Here is a 13,330-nt window from a genome sequence, read left to right as displayed (position 1 = left end):
GCCGTGAGGAGGAAGCCCCAGCTCTCGGCGGCCCCCCAGCCGTGGACGCCCCTGGCTTCCCCGCGGTCCCGGCGCAGGGCAGGAGCCTCCCGGAGTCTCGCGAGAGAGACCCTCCCAACGCCGGCCCCCCGCTCGGGCTCCGGGCGGGGGTTGGGGGCGCCTCGGGCGCCGGCCGCCCGCGGCGCGCGCTCGGCCCCGCCCCTCCCCGCGCGTCGGGCCCCCTGTGAGCCAGCGCCGCCGGCCGTAGGCGGAGCTGCGGGTGGGCCGCTCGAGTCGCCGGGCCCGCCGTGGGGCCGCACACCCGCCCTCCAGCCGGCCCCGCTTCAACATGTTCGGCGACTCCTTCCGGGTGGGCTCCCAGGGCAGGGCGGCCCGGCGGGAAGAGGCCGCAGACCCGAGGCGGGCGGGAGCCTGGGAGAGCCCGACGGGGCCCCCGGAGCCGGAAGGGGTACGGGGAGAGGGCTGGGCGGCGGCCGGCAGCCGCGGGCGAGACTGGGGCCGGAGCGGAGGGGGGCGGGCGGGGGAGGGGCACCGGGCTGGACCCCGGCGGGGCGGCGAGGGCGCGGTGCGCGCGGGGTTGGCCTCGGGGCGCGGGGCGTGAGGGGGGGCAGGCGGGCCTTTCCCGAGTCGGGTGGGGGACCGCGGGGTCTGGAAAGGAGCAGGCGGGCTTTGCGGGGCGCGGGGTGGAGTTGGGGGTAGAAGCGGAGCCTGGCCTGGCCACGGACAGGTGAGCGCCCCGGCTCCTCCTCCTGCCGTGGAGGGTGTTGGTGTGTCCCGAGGAGCTAAGGTAACGAGCACCCTCAAGTCAAAAGCACTCAGCCCACCCCCTGGCCTAAACTGGGTTCCGGGTATCGGTGGGGGCGGTGAGCCCTCACCTGCCTGGCTCTCAGCCGTGATCACCTCTGGAGGATGCTACACCCAGTCTCCCTCTCTGGCTCTGTCTTTGGGGCTGGAACCTTCATTCCAAATTGTGTGTTAGAAGCAATGCCATCAACCACTCCACCTCAAGGAGGGGGCTCCCAGGGCTTGCACCCTTGGCTGTAGCCAGGATGGAGGCAGATGGGCAGGAAGGGCCTGGTGGCATTTAGCACTCCCAGGCCATCTGCTTGGCATGGTTCATTCGGGAAGCCTGAAACATCCTGCTTTGTCTGACCTGCAACTGACCCCATCCCTCCTGGTTTCCCCCATAGACTCAGCCTGCTTTCTTTTAGTACCTTTCTCTCTACCCAGTTTCTTTCAGGCACAGCGCAGCTTTTGTGCCTTGGATGTGGAGAAAGTGCCTCTGTGCCTGACAACTACTGCCCAAGACAGGCAGGACCTGAGGTACCCTACTCACATTGTGTCTCGCTAGAGCCAGTCCCTGATCGTTGCCCTCACCATCATGGGGCTCACGATACTTATCTTGGCCCTGAGGAAAAACATGAAGTCAAGGAGGAAACAGCTTGCCATCACCTTACAGAACCCTGAAGCCAAGTATCCACTGCCCTTGATTGAGAAAGAGGTAATGGGTTAGCCCACTGTCAGCAGGTAAAAGAGAGGAGGGCAAAAGTGGTGGGGAAGGTGCTGGGCTGGGAAGGCAGGGTGGTGGGACAGGCCTCCACTTTGCTCCCCACTGCCATTGTGTGTATGCCCACACTAGAAAGCGCCAAATTCAGCTCCTTTCCCAAGCATCTGAGCTATCCAGGAAGGCTTCTAGAAAGCTGACAGAGCCTGCCTTTGTTTTCTGGTTTATTAGCAAATCAGCCACAACACCAGGAGGTTCCGCTTTGGACTGCCCTCACCAGAACATGTTTTAGGGCTTCCTGTAGGTGAGTGGTGTTTGGTTTTATTACCAGAACTGGGTGATGAAACTCAGAAACTTACAAACTCAGCTGGGGTGTCGAAGTTGCCCTGCTACCTTTCCTGAAACATATGAGCTCAGAGTGGTTGGGGATGGGCTTAGGGATAATCCATTCCCTTTCTCACTGTTAGATTTGGGCTGACACAGAAGTGATCTCTCAATGAGCATTGAAAAGGAGTGAGTCTAGAGTTAGAAGCTCTAAGATCTTATTGCAGGCTCCTTGCCAGGCAACCTTAGACACGTCCCTAAACCCTTCTGAGCATTAGACTATGAAATGGGATTTCTCAGGCCTGCCAGCCCCTTTGTTGTGAAGATGAAGTGATTGATGGATGTCAAACTTCAGAAACTGCAAAGTCTGTGCTCATGGAAAGGATGAAAGGAACTGATGTTCCCCTACAGTCAGGAGAAAAGCCCAGGTTGTGTGAGAGGCAGGAAGGAGTTGGTGCCCCTCCTTCCACCACATGGATTCTCAGCAGGGACCACAGACCCATACAAGGAGGGACCCATTGTAAATACCAAGTCTTAGCATTCCCGGAGTTCTGAGTCATCCCGATTTTAGTCTGTACCACCACTAGATAGCCGAGCCAGTCTTAGCGCGAAAACCTCTGCTAAGTCCACAGCCTAGGAACCAGAACTTTGTGCAGACTGCTAGTGCTGCTTGCCTGCCTGGTGGAGATCCTCACCCATGGCCTGCTTGTCCTGTGTACATGGGACAAAACCCTGACCTCACTCCACCAAGCATTGAAATGACCCATTAGGCAGCCGACCTGGCCCCTCCACCTCCTTGCTGCTTCCTGCCTCTTCCTCATCCGTGAGAGCTCAGTGTTGGCCTGCTGTCTAGCCCTCTGTCTGGCCTGTGGGCCAGTCCTGTTGGCAAGAAGGCTAAGAGGATGAAAGACTTTGAGAAATAGAATGTTTTAGAATCTGTCATGACACTCTCTCCTCATCTGTGGTGCAGGCAGTGTAGTTAGTGGGACAAGGTGATTTAGAGGCTTCTGGGAGAGTCTGCTGTGAGCACGCAGAGATTGCTGATGCTTCCCAGCTCAGCTGAAATGAGACTGGTTATAGCATCAGCCTGGGCTGCCCCATTTTCTCTAGGGATGTTGCCAGGCCAGGCCCAGGTTTGCTGCATCTGAAAGAGCCTTTCTAAGGCTTCCAGTTTCAGAATAGTTCTCAGAAGTTGCCTTAGGCTTTTATTCCTGAGTATCCCTGGTTCCCAGCCAGGCCATCATCAGAGTCTTTGAGCCTGTCCTTTCTTAACCCAAAGTGTTTGTGCCTCAGGCCTCCTCAAAGACTATGGCTTATGTTCCTGAAGCTACTGGAAAGACTGGCCCCTTCAGCGTCCCTTCCCTCCTTTTCCTCTTCCTCCTCCCCCTCCTCCTCTCTCTCTCTGTCTCTCTCCAGGTTTCCACCTCTGTCTACATACCCATTTCATCTTTCCTGTGTATACAATTTCTCCTCCCTCAGATACTTTGACACAGAACTTCCTCTTGCCCTGTCTCTTAGCATCTCTTTATTGCAGCTTCTGCCCTCACCACTAATTGCCTTAGTCACTGAAGGTCTCCCATGTTAGATCCAGCAGAAATATGAACAACCCAGCCCATCATGTAGCAATGGGATGTAGCTATCTATGATCCATAGGTCTCTGGCCACAGCTGGGCCATTCAGTTCTACCCTGGAGGGGCAGAATTACATGGTTCAAAACTTCACTGCTGCCCCTCAGCAGAGTCATCATTCAGAAAGACACAATGCTCTTTCTAGAACTCCTGGTTTGTAGGTATGTAAATCCTGGGGCTCTGCATACCGTTCTCTATGTCAGGCAGCAGGTTGCAGATGGGGGGATAGGGGCTGTGATTCATTCACTGGCCCCAGTGATGAATCCAGTTTAGGAAGAAATGACTTTATGAAGGCAAGATATTTTGCTTTAAAAGGGAAACACTCCTTTCTGTAATATTTAATAGCCTCCAACAGTGAGCAATTCCTGTTCCACAAAGTACTCTGACACAGTTAACCTGCACTAGCAGTAGGTTTCCTGTAAGTGACACTGACAGCTACCCTGTGGGTGAGGCAGGGCAGGTGTATATCCCTGTTCACCCAGAGAGATGAAGCGACTTCCCCAAGGTTGCACATGGAGTGACAAGGACAGGCGTAGGATTAAGATACCTGGATTTGGGCTCCTTCCCTGCTTGGCCCTCCTTCCATGTGTTCTGCCACACTATGTACTCATGTCCTGGAAGCTCCGTCCTTTCGGGGAGTGCTGAGTCCTGTTTAGGCTGGCCAGGCTGACTTGACATTCAGTGCCTTTTTGCAGGTAACTATGTTCATCTCTTAGCCAACATTGATGATGATCTGGTGGTCAGGGCCTACACACCTGTGTCCAGTGATGATGATCAAGGCTTTGTGGACTTAATTATAAAGGTAAGTGAGGCCTCCGTGTCCAGCTGCCTCACTCTCATAAGCCTATTGAGGGTGGCGGGGTGGAGAAGGGACACGTGCCCTGGACAGTGTCATTTAACAGTGGCGCTGTTGATCTGGTGAAATGTCAGGGGTTGCTAAGAGCAACTGTGAGTGCAAAGGATTTTCTCTGCATGGTTTCCAGCAGCAAATGCACTTTTGAGTTATGCGCATTTGTGGCCTCAGGTCTGAGGCTATGAAAACCATGCTGCCTTATTTTTCAGATCTACTTCAAAAATGTACACCCTAATTATCCAGAAGGAGGGAAGATGAGCCAGTACTTGGAGAACTTGAAAATTGGGGAAACTGTTCTTTTTCGAGGGCCAACTGGGCGCCTGTTCTATCATGGACCAGGTATTGGGTTCACACTAGGCCTCCCACTGGGAGGAAGCAGATTCCTGCAGTGGCAGTGGTTCCATTGTTCTAGAAAACTCCTCAGATTTGAGTCACTTGGACTTGTCCTTAAAGTCATCACACATTCATTCACACCTCATTTCACAAGATTGTAAGTGCCATTAACGCAGGGGAATGATTGGTGTTTCCTCATCACTGCATCTTTAGCACAACACCTGATACATAAAGGTAACCTACTAATGCTGAAAAATGGATGGGTGGAGTCCACACTCACTTATTTACTCACATATTCATCACTCCCTCACTGCTGAGGGTGTGAGTGCTCTGTGAGGCTCCCTAGCCATTCCAGTGTAACCTCCCTTCTTCCTCAGAAGAAAAGATCCAGTGATTCCCTGTGGAGGCCCAGGCTCTATCCCCACTTTGTGCACTGGGGCACCAAGCTGGCCAACAAGGTCACCCTGGCTCCTCTGGCTTAAAATGGTACAGCCACTTCTCCAGGTGGACTTGCCCCTGGAAGTCCCAAGGAAAGTCTGCTCTTTTGCCAGCTCTCAGGCAGGAACTCCAGAAGTCAGCAGTATCCTTTGTGTTTTCAGGGGAGTTTTCAGTCAAAGCAAACAAAACAAGTAAGCCTGAAGAAAAATGGGCCGGTCAACTGGGAATGATTGCTGGGGGCACAGGTAAGAGGCTTCTGGGTGCTTCGTCCATAGGTGAGCCCTGAGCTCTTTCTAACCTTGGGGTCATTTGATCCTAGAAGGGGAGATGTGAGAGAGCCCTTCCCTTGCTGTTTCAGACAGCAATGTAGGGTCAATGATAGGCCTTGACACTGACCCTGTGCGCCCTGCATCCTTCACCAAAACGGTGGCTGCCCAGGAGCCCTGGAGAGGCTTAAAGTGAAGCTGGGAACAGGGAAGAGGCTGGGGACCTGGGCAGACCCACACATGGTCCCCCAAGGACTCCTGGCTCCAGTTCAAGCCCTACTCCCCATCTTTTGAAAATGAATGCCTGAAAGAAGAGAACAAACATGTAAGGAGACCTAAACTCCCCATGTACCATAACAGGTACTTTTAAAACTATCATATTTACTCATCAATTCTGTTTTACAAATGAGGACCCTGAAGAGATCAGACAGGTATTTGAATCACCTAGTCAGATTAGTGAGGGTCCTGGGCATGAAACCCAGTTCCCAAACCAAAACCAACCTTGTTATATGAGAATGAGAAAGGGCTTTAGATTTATTGTTGCATTAGAAGGGAAAACCCGGAATGAAGTGTGGTTCCCCACTGTGAGTTTTGGGGGCAGAAGTGAGAAAAGTAGAACTGGGGTCAAGCTGCTGCATCCAGACCAGGGAAAGCTGGCCTGCCCACAAACTCTTCCAGGGATCACGCCCATGCTGCAGCTCATTCGCCACATCATCAAGAACCCCCATGACAAGACCAGTATATCCCTCATCTTTGCCAACCAGGTCAGTTCTCCTGAGTCAGCCCTGAGCTCAAAGGAGGGATGGAATGTTTGCTGAGCAGGGCTCTGCATTCTCTCCTCCCACTGGGGTCTTGCTGCTTGGGTGCCTGCGGCAGTGGATGGGCTGGTGGGCTCAACTAGGGCTGCTGGCAGGGAGAAGCTGAGTCCAGGCCTGTTTTTTTCATTGTTTTTTTGTTTTGTTTTTTACTCTTCTGTCTCCCCAACCAACCCTAAGCACTATGCTTTTCTTCCTTCCTGAGTACATAGTTCTGTGTTTAACTGAGTATAAAATCATAATGGCCCTCAATGCAAATTTTGGAAAATACAGAAGCATATAAATATTTGGCTTCTTTTTGTCTTTTTTCTCTACATGCTATATATTTACAATTATATATACAGGGTGTCCCCAAAAAATGTATACACACACTTTGAATAATTATAAAGGCAGTGTTTATTAAAATACATTTCATTTTCAAAATTGAGCTATCAGCTGTTAAAGTATGTATATATTTTGGGGGACACCCTATATATAGCTTTGTTTTTTTAGTCAACATTACCATACAACCATTTTCTTCTCATTAAAACTCTTTATAAATATTTTCGTCACAGTCTCTATCAGGTTGCACCATAATTTACTAAATCGACATTCGGGTGGTTTTCAGTCGTAAATGATAGTGATGAATAATTGTCCCTAGACTTGATCACTTTCAGACTATTTTTTAAAACAGAATCCCAGAAGTGTAATTATTAGGACAAGAACTATAAAGGGTTTTAAGATCCAGGCCTTCTGTGCAGTATCTTCAAGCCTGTGGCAAGTTTCTTTAGGCTTTGGCTCCCTTTCCCCAAATGAGGCTCCAGCGTTTGTTTTTCTCTCCTTTAGGTCTCCAATGCTGTTACATGTTATGTTACATATTACTGCCTTAGCCCCTTCCATTTCCTGCAGGAGATCTTGGGCCCACACTAAGCTCATTTCAGTTGGGTTTGCTGTGCCTGGTGCTCAGTGTGGATGTCAGAGGTGGGCCGGGACCTCTGAGGAAGCCACCCCACTCTTGTGGAGCCATGGCCTTCCAGCTGGAGGGCAGTCACCCACCCCCTCCACGCACGGAAGAGGGTTCGTTCTGTAGGAACAGCAGCAGAACTCTCATTTGCCCCAGGGGTCTGCGGGGAGCGCTCCAGCTAGACTGGTGGCAGCGTGGGCAGGAGTATGCAGCCCCCTGTGCTTTGTCTGGGGAAAAAGCAGGAAGTCCCTGGGGGGTTGCTCATGCTGCTGCTTTTCTAGACAGAGGAGGATATCTTGATGAGAAAGGAGCTTGAAGAAGCTGCCAGAGCTCACCCAGAGCAATTCAACCTGTGGTACACCCTGGACAGGCCTCCTGCTGGTACGAACCCCAGTGTCCCCACCGTGGGTCAGCTCCAACTCTTGACCCACCTCAGGGACTAGTCCCTGGGTTTGTATGTTAGTTTGTTAGGACTGGGCTTAGGGGTTGAGGACTTGGGCTTTATCTCCCATTGGAAATTCAGGGATTTGAAGGAGAGGGGATTTGGGATGACCTGCTTGTGAAGGGCAGGTGTCTGATATCTCAGCAGCACTCCCCACACTGCACTGACTATCAGGAGGGGCACTGAAGCACTCGGCCACCCTGAGTACTCACCCCCACACTGCACTCCACACAGCATCCCACCGAGCTATCACATACACTGCCTGTAATATGGCCATTGACCCCTTCACCCCGCACCTCACCTGGACAGCAGTCCTCACATGCTGAGCCTCAGACAGTACCCAGCCACCACTGTGCACACCTCACAAGGCCACCACACCCTTCAGGCTGCGTCTCCCACGCTACACGGAGCTGTGTCTGCCTCGTCATACAGCTGTCAGCAGAGGGAGCTACCCAACCAAGCTGGTCTGCAAACCCCATAACACACTGCCCACTCGCAGCTCCAGCTGGCTTTGGTTCACACCATACCTGGCACGTCCCACCTCACTGTTCTCCATCTTCGCCAGTGCTTGCAGCAGGCAGACTCCAGTCAAGAGCCTCAGAGCTTGGGATCTAGGGTAAATGCTGAAGGGGGCTGCCAGGGTGCCCCATATCCTCTACTTTTCAGCTCTCTGCAGAGAACAGTACAAACCTTGGAGCGCAGGGTCGCCTCCCTGGGGTCAGGGACTCGGCCTGGCACCTCCGCAGCTTTTTTTCTACTTAATCTCAGGCTGGAACTACAGCTCAGGCTTCATCACCACTGACATGATCAAGGAGCACCTCCCTGCTCCTGGGAAGTCCACGTTCATCCTGGTGTGTGGCCCGCCACCCCTGGTCCAGACTGCCGCTCACCCTAACCTGGAGAAACTGGGTTACACCAAGGACATGATTTTCACCTACTAACACCTCCCTTGCTCTCAGCAAATTTCCCTAGTCCTTCACGTGTGCTTCAAAGTGAGTCCAGTGTCACCATGTTCAGAGTGCTTCAGTGTACCCTTGTGCACGCTGGTGCTCCCCTATTGGGTGGGCCTAAGGCGGGTTTAAGGGGCTGAAGACTAAGTGGCTTCTGGAGTCTCCTTGCTTGGGGAGGCTGGAAGGGACTCCATTTTAGTATCTTTCCCCTTGGTTTAGTGAAATAAACTTCAGTACAAAGCAGATGGCCCATGAGGTGTGGCTCTGTGGGGGCCTGCTAGGCACTTAGAGGCCTTGGCCTATCCTCCATGTGAATTGGTTTGTGTGTGTCCATGGGAGGTCAGAACTGGCAAAAGTGCGGGGGCAGAATTTCAGAAGAATCCAAGTGGGGTCACGTCAGCTCCCAATAATCTCTCTTGACCCCCCAGGCCTCTCAAATAGTGTTTTGTTTTTAAGGTCAGAACTGTTAGAGGCCCAGGCACCCTCCATGCGTACTCATCCTTCTCCTGAGGGAGACCCTGGAAAGAGGAATGGTGTTAGGAACACACCTCAGGGCAATAGGTGAATCCACAAGGCAGGTGGGCTCCAGGAGTCCTAGGTTCCCTGCACTTTGCACAACACATGGAGCTAAGGGGTGCATTTTTGCTAGTGTCCTCTGAATGCCAGGCCCCATTCTGGTGTGGTGGGGTAGGGGTGGTTATAGATAGAAGCTTCTGACCTTGCAAAAAGAATTAGATTCCGGAAGCTATTCCTGAAATCCTTCCTATCACTAAACCCAGAGGCCATGAGGGACCACTCTTGCCATCTGCTGCTTGTGGCCAGGATGACATGCTTCTGCTCTATGTTACCTGTGAGTGGGTAGAACCCCTTCTGCACTGGATTTTGTATAATTCTCATAACAAGACAGATTCTGTGGGGATTTTGTTCTTCAAGTTAAAGATGAAGAGGAAACTGAGCCTCAGAGACAGTTATTGTCCCCAGGTCATTTAGCCCATAGGTGGCAGAGCTGGGCTTCAAACCTGGCTCTGTTTAATTCCAAGTCACTCCTTCCTTTCCTTTTCAAAAAAATTGGCATTGTAGTCGTGTTGCTAAACCTCGGTGTCGCAGGATTTCTTCAACATATATGTGGGTAAGGGAGGGGAGAGAGCAGTGGGCTACAGGAGAGAGGCACACAGCTCTGGACAACTCTCAAGTGCAGCTGTGTAGTGCCCACAGGGTGGTCCCATACAGGGTGGCCACCCAGAGGGCTGGTGGGGGCTGGGTGCTGGGAGGCAGCCAGCTTCCATCTCTCCACACATTCAACACCTCCTCAGTGAATCCCTTCCTCAGAGAAAGATACTCTGCTGAGCACTGCATGATGGGAAGGTCCTGCCCTTGGATATTTTTCTTAACCATGCTTGTCTCCTGCTTTAACCTCTTACTGCTTTCACTAGTCCCCACCTGGCCGCCCTGGGTCTCTGAGATAAATTCCAGGGGCCAGCTTACAAGGTTCTTCCTAATCTGGCTCCAGCTGATTCACCAGGTTTCTCCTTCGCTGGGCCTCCCACTCTGACCCCTTCTCTGGCTCAGCAGTTCTCTACTAGGGGGATCTTTCCCCAGGAACTTGGCCAGGTCTGGAGACATTTTTGGCCGTCATGAAAGAGGTGGTATTGGTACCTAGAGGGAGAGGCCAAGGGTGCTGCTAAACATCCTACAGCACACAGCCAGCCCCCACAACACTAAATTATCCAGCCCCAAACGGCAACTAAGTGAGGTCGAGAAACACTGCTCTCGTAACTGACTTCCTAGGATATGCTGAGACGTTTCCAGTCCATCTCTCTGGCGTGCCTTTCCCCTTGGCATGGTTGGGGAACCTGTTTCATCTTCCAAATTCAAGTGTCACCTCTTCCTTGGAGCCTTTTTGGTCCCAGCCCCCAGTCTTCCATTAAAAATGACCATTTGCTGTTGGGGCTGTGGAGAGGTCTACTGGAGCATCAGCACACTCCCTTGATTGAGACAGATCTCTATTCCCTCCCTAGACCGTCAGCTTCCTTAGGTACCACCTTGGCGCTCATGCCTGTGCTCCTACCCTCCTCACTCCAGCACGGAAGGTCCTTAACCTGCACATGTGAATGAGTGAGTGGATGGGGAACTTAGCAGCATGGGTTTCCTGAGCCCTGTGAGGACCAGGATCGGGTCTTACTATCTGCACGGAGCCTACCCATAGCGGGTGCTCGGTGAGTTTGTGTTGAGGGTGGGTATGGCAAGAGAGTAAGATGACACTATGCTTCAAGGTGAGCCAGGAAGTGCCCGGGCTCAAGGGCCACGGAACTCCAACTGAAACACCAGGGAAGGCTTCCTGAAGGAGGCTGTGTCTTCTGGGTCTCAACGGGCAGGATTTGGCCTTGTGATGGGGACCTGGAGAAAAATATACCCCACAGTGAGGGGGAGAGAGTAGCGCAGGCTTGGGTACAGGCTCGGGAGGGCTGAAGATTCCAAAGGGCCTTGGGTGCTGAGGAAGGTTTTTGAACTCTAACCTGTGGTAATTCTGGATCGGAGGAGCCCTTAGCCAGAAAGGTAACAGGACTAAAACAGTGCTCTGGGGAGGTCACTCAGGATGGGATAAAGAAAGTCTGGAGGGGACCAACTGGTAAGGTGGGGGACCAAGTAGGAGACCAACTGTGGAAATCAGATGGGACATGAGGCCTGAGACAGCCACCACAGGAGGGAGAACAGAACGAGGGGACCGGTCACCAAGGGGGAAGGCTGGCTGGGAGGGAACTGGATGGCAGGGGCACGCGGTGTCTCTCCTGAGGTGGAAGACACCTGAGGTTTATAGGCTTCCCTGGAAGACGGAGAGTTACTGTGGAAATGTTGGGATTCCCAAGGGCCTTCCACTTGGGGGAGCTGTTTGATCAGACAATTGCATCTGAGGCTGATGAGGGAAAGGCTGGAGGCTGTGTGTGTGCTGTGTCAGCTAGGGAAAGGAGGGAGTATGTGTGTGAGAGAGAGAGAGAGAGTGTGTGTGTGTGTGTGTGTGTGAGCGAGAGAGAGTGCGCCGTTTCTGCTCCATGCTGGGAGGCCCAGCAGCAGCGAGAACCAGAGACATGCTTGCTTTGCGATGAGGGTAGACTGAGGGTAGCCAGGGCTGGGGAGGGAGTCTCACTGCTCCTTTCCTGTTCTCACCCCCAAACCCCTCACCGGGACCAGATTCCCATGAGTAAGAACACGTGCTTCTGTCTGGAAGCAGCCCAGGGAGGGGACTCCTGTTATCATCTCACCCAGCTCAGTCACTACAGAACATTCAGAACATTTTTCCAGAACTTTGCTTCCAGCAGAGCTTTTAAGCACACAGCCCTGCCTCTTTGGTGTAAGGGCCTCCCAGCTATCACCAGGAACAGCACAAACCATTGCGGCTGCGCTGACCTCACTGCCTCCACACAAAAGTGGTCTGCAGTCACATATAAAGGTACAAAAGGTATGAAAGCTGTGGCGAAGAGCACAGCACAGTTGAAAACGGGTGCTGGGGCCAGGCCACCTCCTTGACATCTGTCCACAGCCCTACATCCCTCCTGTAAGCACCCACATCCGAGACGCCCTGCCTGCCTCAGCCTGGGCTCTGCAGTGGCTGTGTGCCAGCTCCCCACTGAAAGCCTTGGGCCCCACGTTCCTCTCTCGGCTCTCCGCCATGAAGAAGTCATCTCCAGTCCTCAGAGCTGGGAGCAGCCAGGTGAGAGTCGTTCAGCATCTGGTCCTGGCTCAGCATGGTCTGAAAGGACACAGCCAAAGGCGCAGTTGAGCAGGGTTTGGGTGAAGGCCACCCTACAACAGCTACGTGGGAAGCAGTGGGCACTGGATGTGGTCGCATCTGACACTAGCACCCTGTAAGTTCATGGTGCCCCAGGGACCCTGAGTATTGGGCTGGAATAGACAGCACTATCAAGATAATAAATTGCTCATACCTTAGAGGTAAAGTTGCTATTTCAAGGCCATGAGAAACCTATTAGAGTTGAGAAGGGCAGAGAGCTGGGTGGATTCATTTAGGTGTGTGAGTGAAGGGGGAAAAAGTGAATAAAAATGACCCTGCTTGGATTCAGAGATGCCCTCTTGCCGTGCCATGCCCTTGGATATAGTCGTCTTTAATGTGTCTCTATAGATCTAGGCAAGCTAAGACAGTGGTAGTGGCCTCAACAGGACAGATGCCACAGCCAGTGGGCTCAGTGATATGGCAGTATGGAAACTAATGGGCCCTGGAATGTATGGGCCTCAAAAATGCTAACCTTCCCTGTGGCTGGCTTTTTCCTGCCAGCTCTACTCTGCCTGAAACCCTTGCAGGGAGGATGTGTCTAGCCCTGCTTCACAGATAACTAAGCCAGGGCTCAGAGAGAGAATGACTTGCCCAAGGTCCCAGGGCAGGATCTTGAACCAGGCTGGCCTCACTCCAGGGCTGCTCCTCTCCCAGACACCATGCTGCCTTCCATGGTAGGGTCCTCAGTGGGCACGCCAGGACATGCTCACTTGACTTGATATTTGTGATGTCAGAGGCATGATGGGAAATATGTGCGTCTCATGGGCAAAAAGGGTAGAATAGTGTCCACCAGGCCAGAGGTGAGGCTGGGCATTGGGCTGACTAGGCAGGTGACCCAGAGCTGCTGAGCATCTCGGTTTCCTCAACTGAGCAGCTCTGAGCCTGGGAAGCGGATGCTTTAGCTGGTTTTTGCTCGAGGTCCATAACCCTCCCCATTCACAGCTGGTTCAGCACCATCCTTTGTCCTACCCCAGCAGTGCTGATAACATGAGCTCTGGAGTGGGGACAGAGCTGTCCCAGGCCTTGTACACCACCTCACCAAACTCA

The 13,330-nt window shown here is 52.8% G+C and overlaps 2 protein-coding genes across 2 annotated transcripts in view; one reads left to right on the top strand and one right to left on the bottom strand.

Moving 5' to 3' along the window:
• The first annotated feature begins 418 nt into the window (after positions 1-418).
• On the top strand, positions 419-8,732 carry CYB5R2 (cytochrome b5 reductase 2). The gene is made up of 9 exons (XM_087821713.1): positions 419-448; positions 1,352-1,501; positions 1,736-1,808; positions 4,152-4,258; positions 4,519-4,648; positions 5,242-5,325; positions 6,025-6,110; positions 7,386-7,485; positions 8,315-8,732. Exons 2-9 carry the CDS (start codon positions 1,382-1,384, stop codon positions 8,485-8,487), a joined length of 873 nt encoding a protein of 290 aa, XP_087677839.1. The 5' UTR covers positions 419-448; positions 1,352-1,381; the 3' UTR covers positions 8,488-8,732.
• A 2,808-nt stretch (positions 8,733-11,540) lies between these two features.
• The window catches only part of PPFIBP2 (PPFIB scaffold protein 2), a 112,699-nt gene continuing 110,909 nt past the window's right edge, over positions 11,541-13,330 (bottom strand). Inside the window, exon 26 of the mRNA XM_016213961.2 lies at positions 11,541-12,244. Coding sequence (XP_016069447.2) covers positions 12,173-12,244 — 72 coding nt within the window. The 3' untranslated portion in view covers positions 11,541-12,172. The remainder of the gene's footprint in view (positions 12,245-13,330) is intronic.

Source organism: Miniopterus natalensis, chromosome 11, assembly GCF_054644295.1.
Source record: "Miniopterus natalensis isolate mMinNat1 chromosome 11, mMinNat1.hap1, whole genome shotgun sequence".
NCBI classification, from domain to species: domain Eukaryota; kingdom Metazoa; phylum Chordata; class Mammalia; order Chiroptera; family Miniopteridae; genus Miniopterus; species Miniopterus natalensis.
Note: the sequence above shows the minus strand (reverse complement) of the source record. Positions and strands in the feature narration are given on the sequence as shown.

Bases quoted from the DNA above. Each gene is read 5' to 3' on its own strand.
- CYB5R2 (XM_087821713.1), top strand. From the start codon at position 1,382: ATGGGGCTCACGATACTTATCTTGGCCCTGAGGAAAAACATGAAGTCA. The intron at 1,502-1,735 runs GTAATGGGTTAG...CTGGTTTATTAG, and splicing joins TGCCCTTGATTGAGAAAGAG to CAAATCAGCCACAACACCAG. The intron at 7,486-8,314 runs GTACGAACCCCA...ACTTAATCTCAG, and splicing joins CCTGGACAGGCCTCCTGCTG to GCTGGAACTACAGCTCAGGC.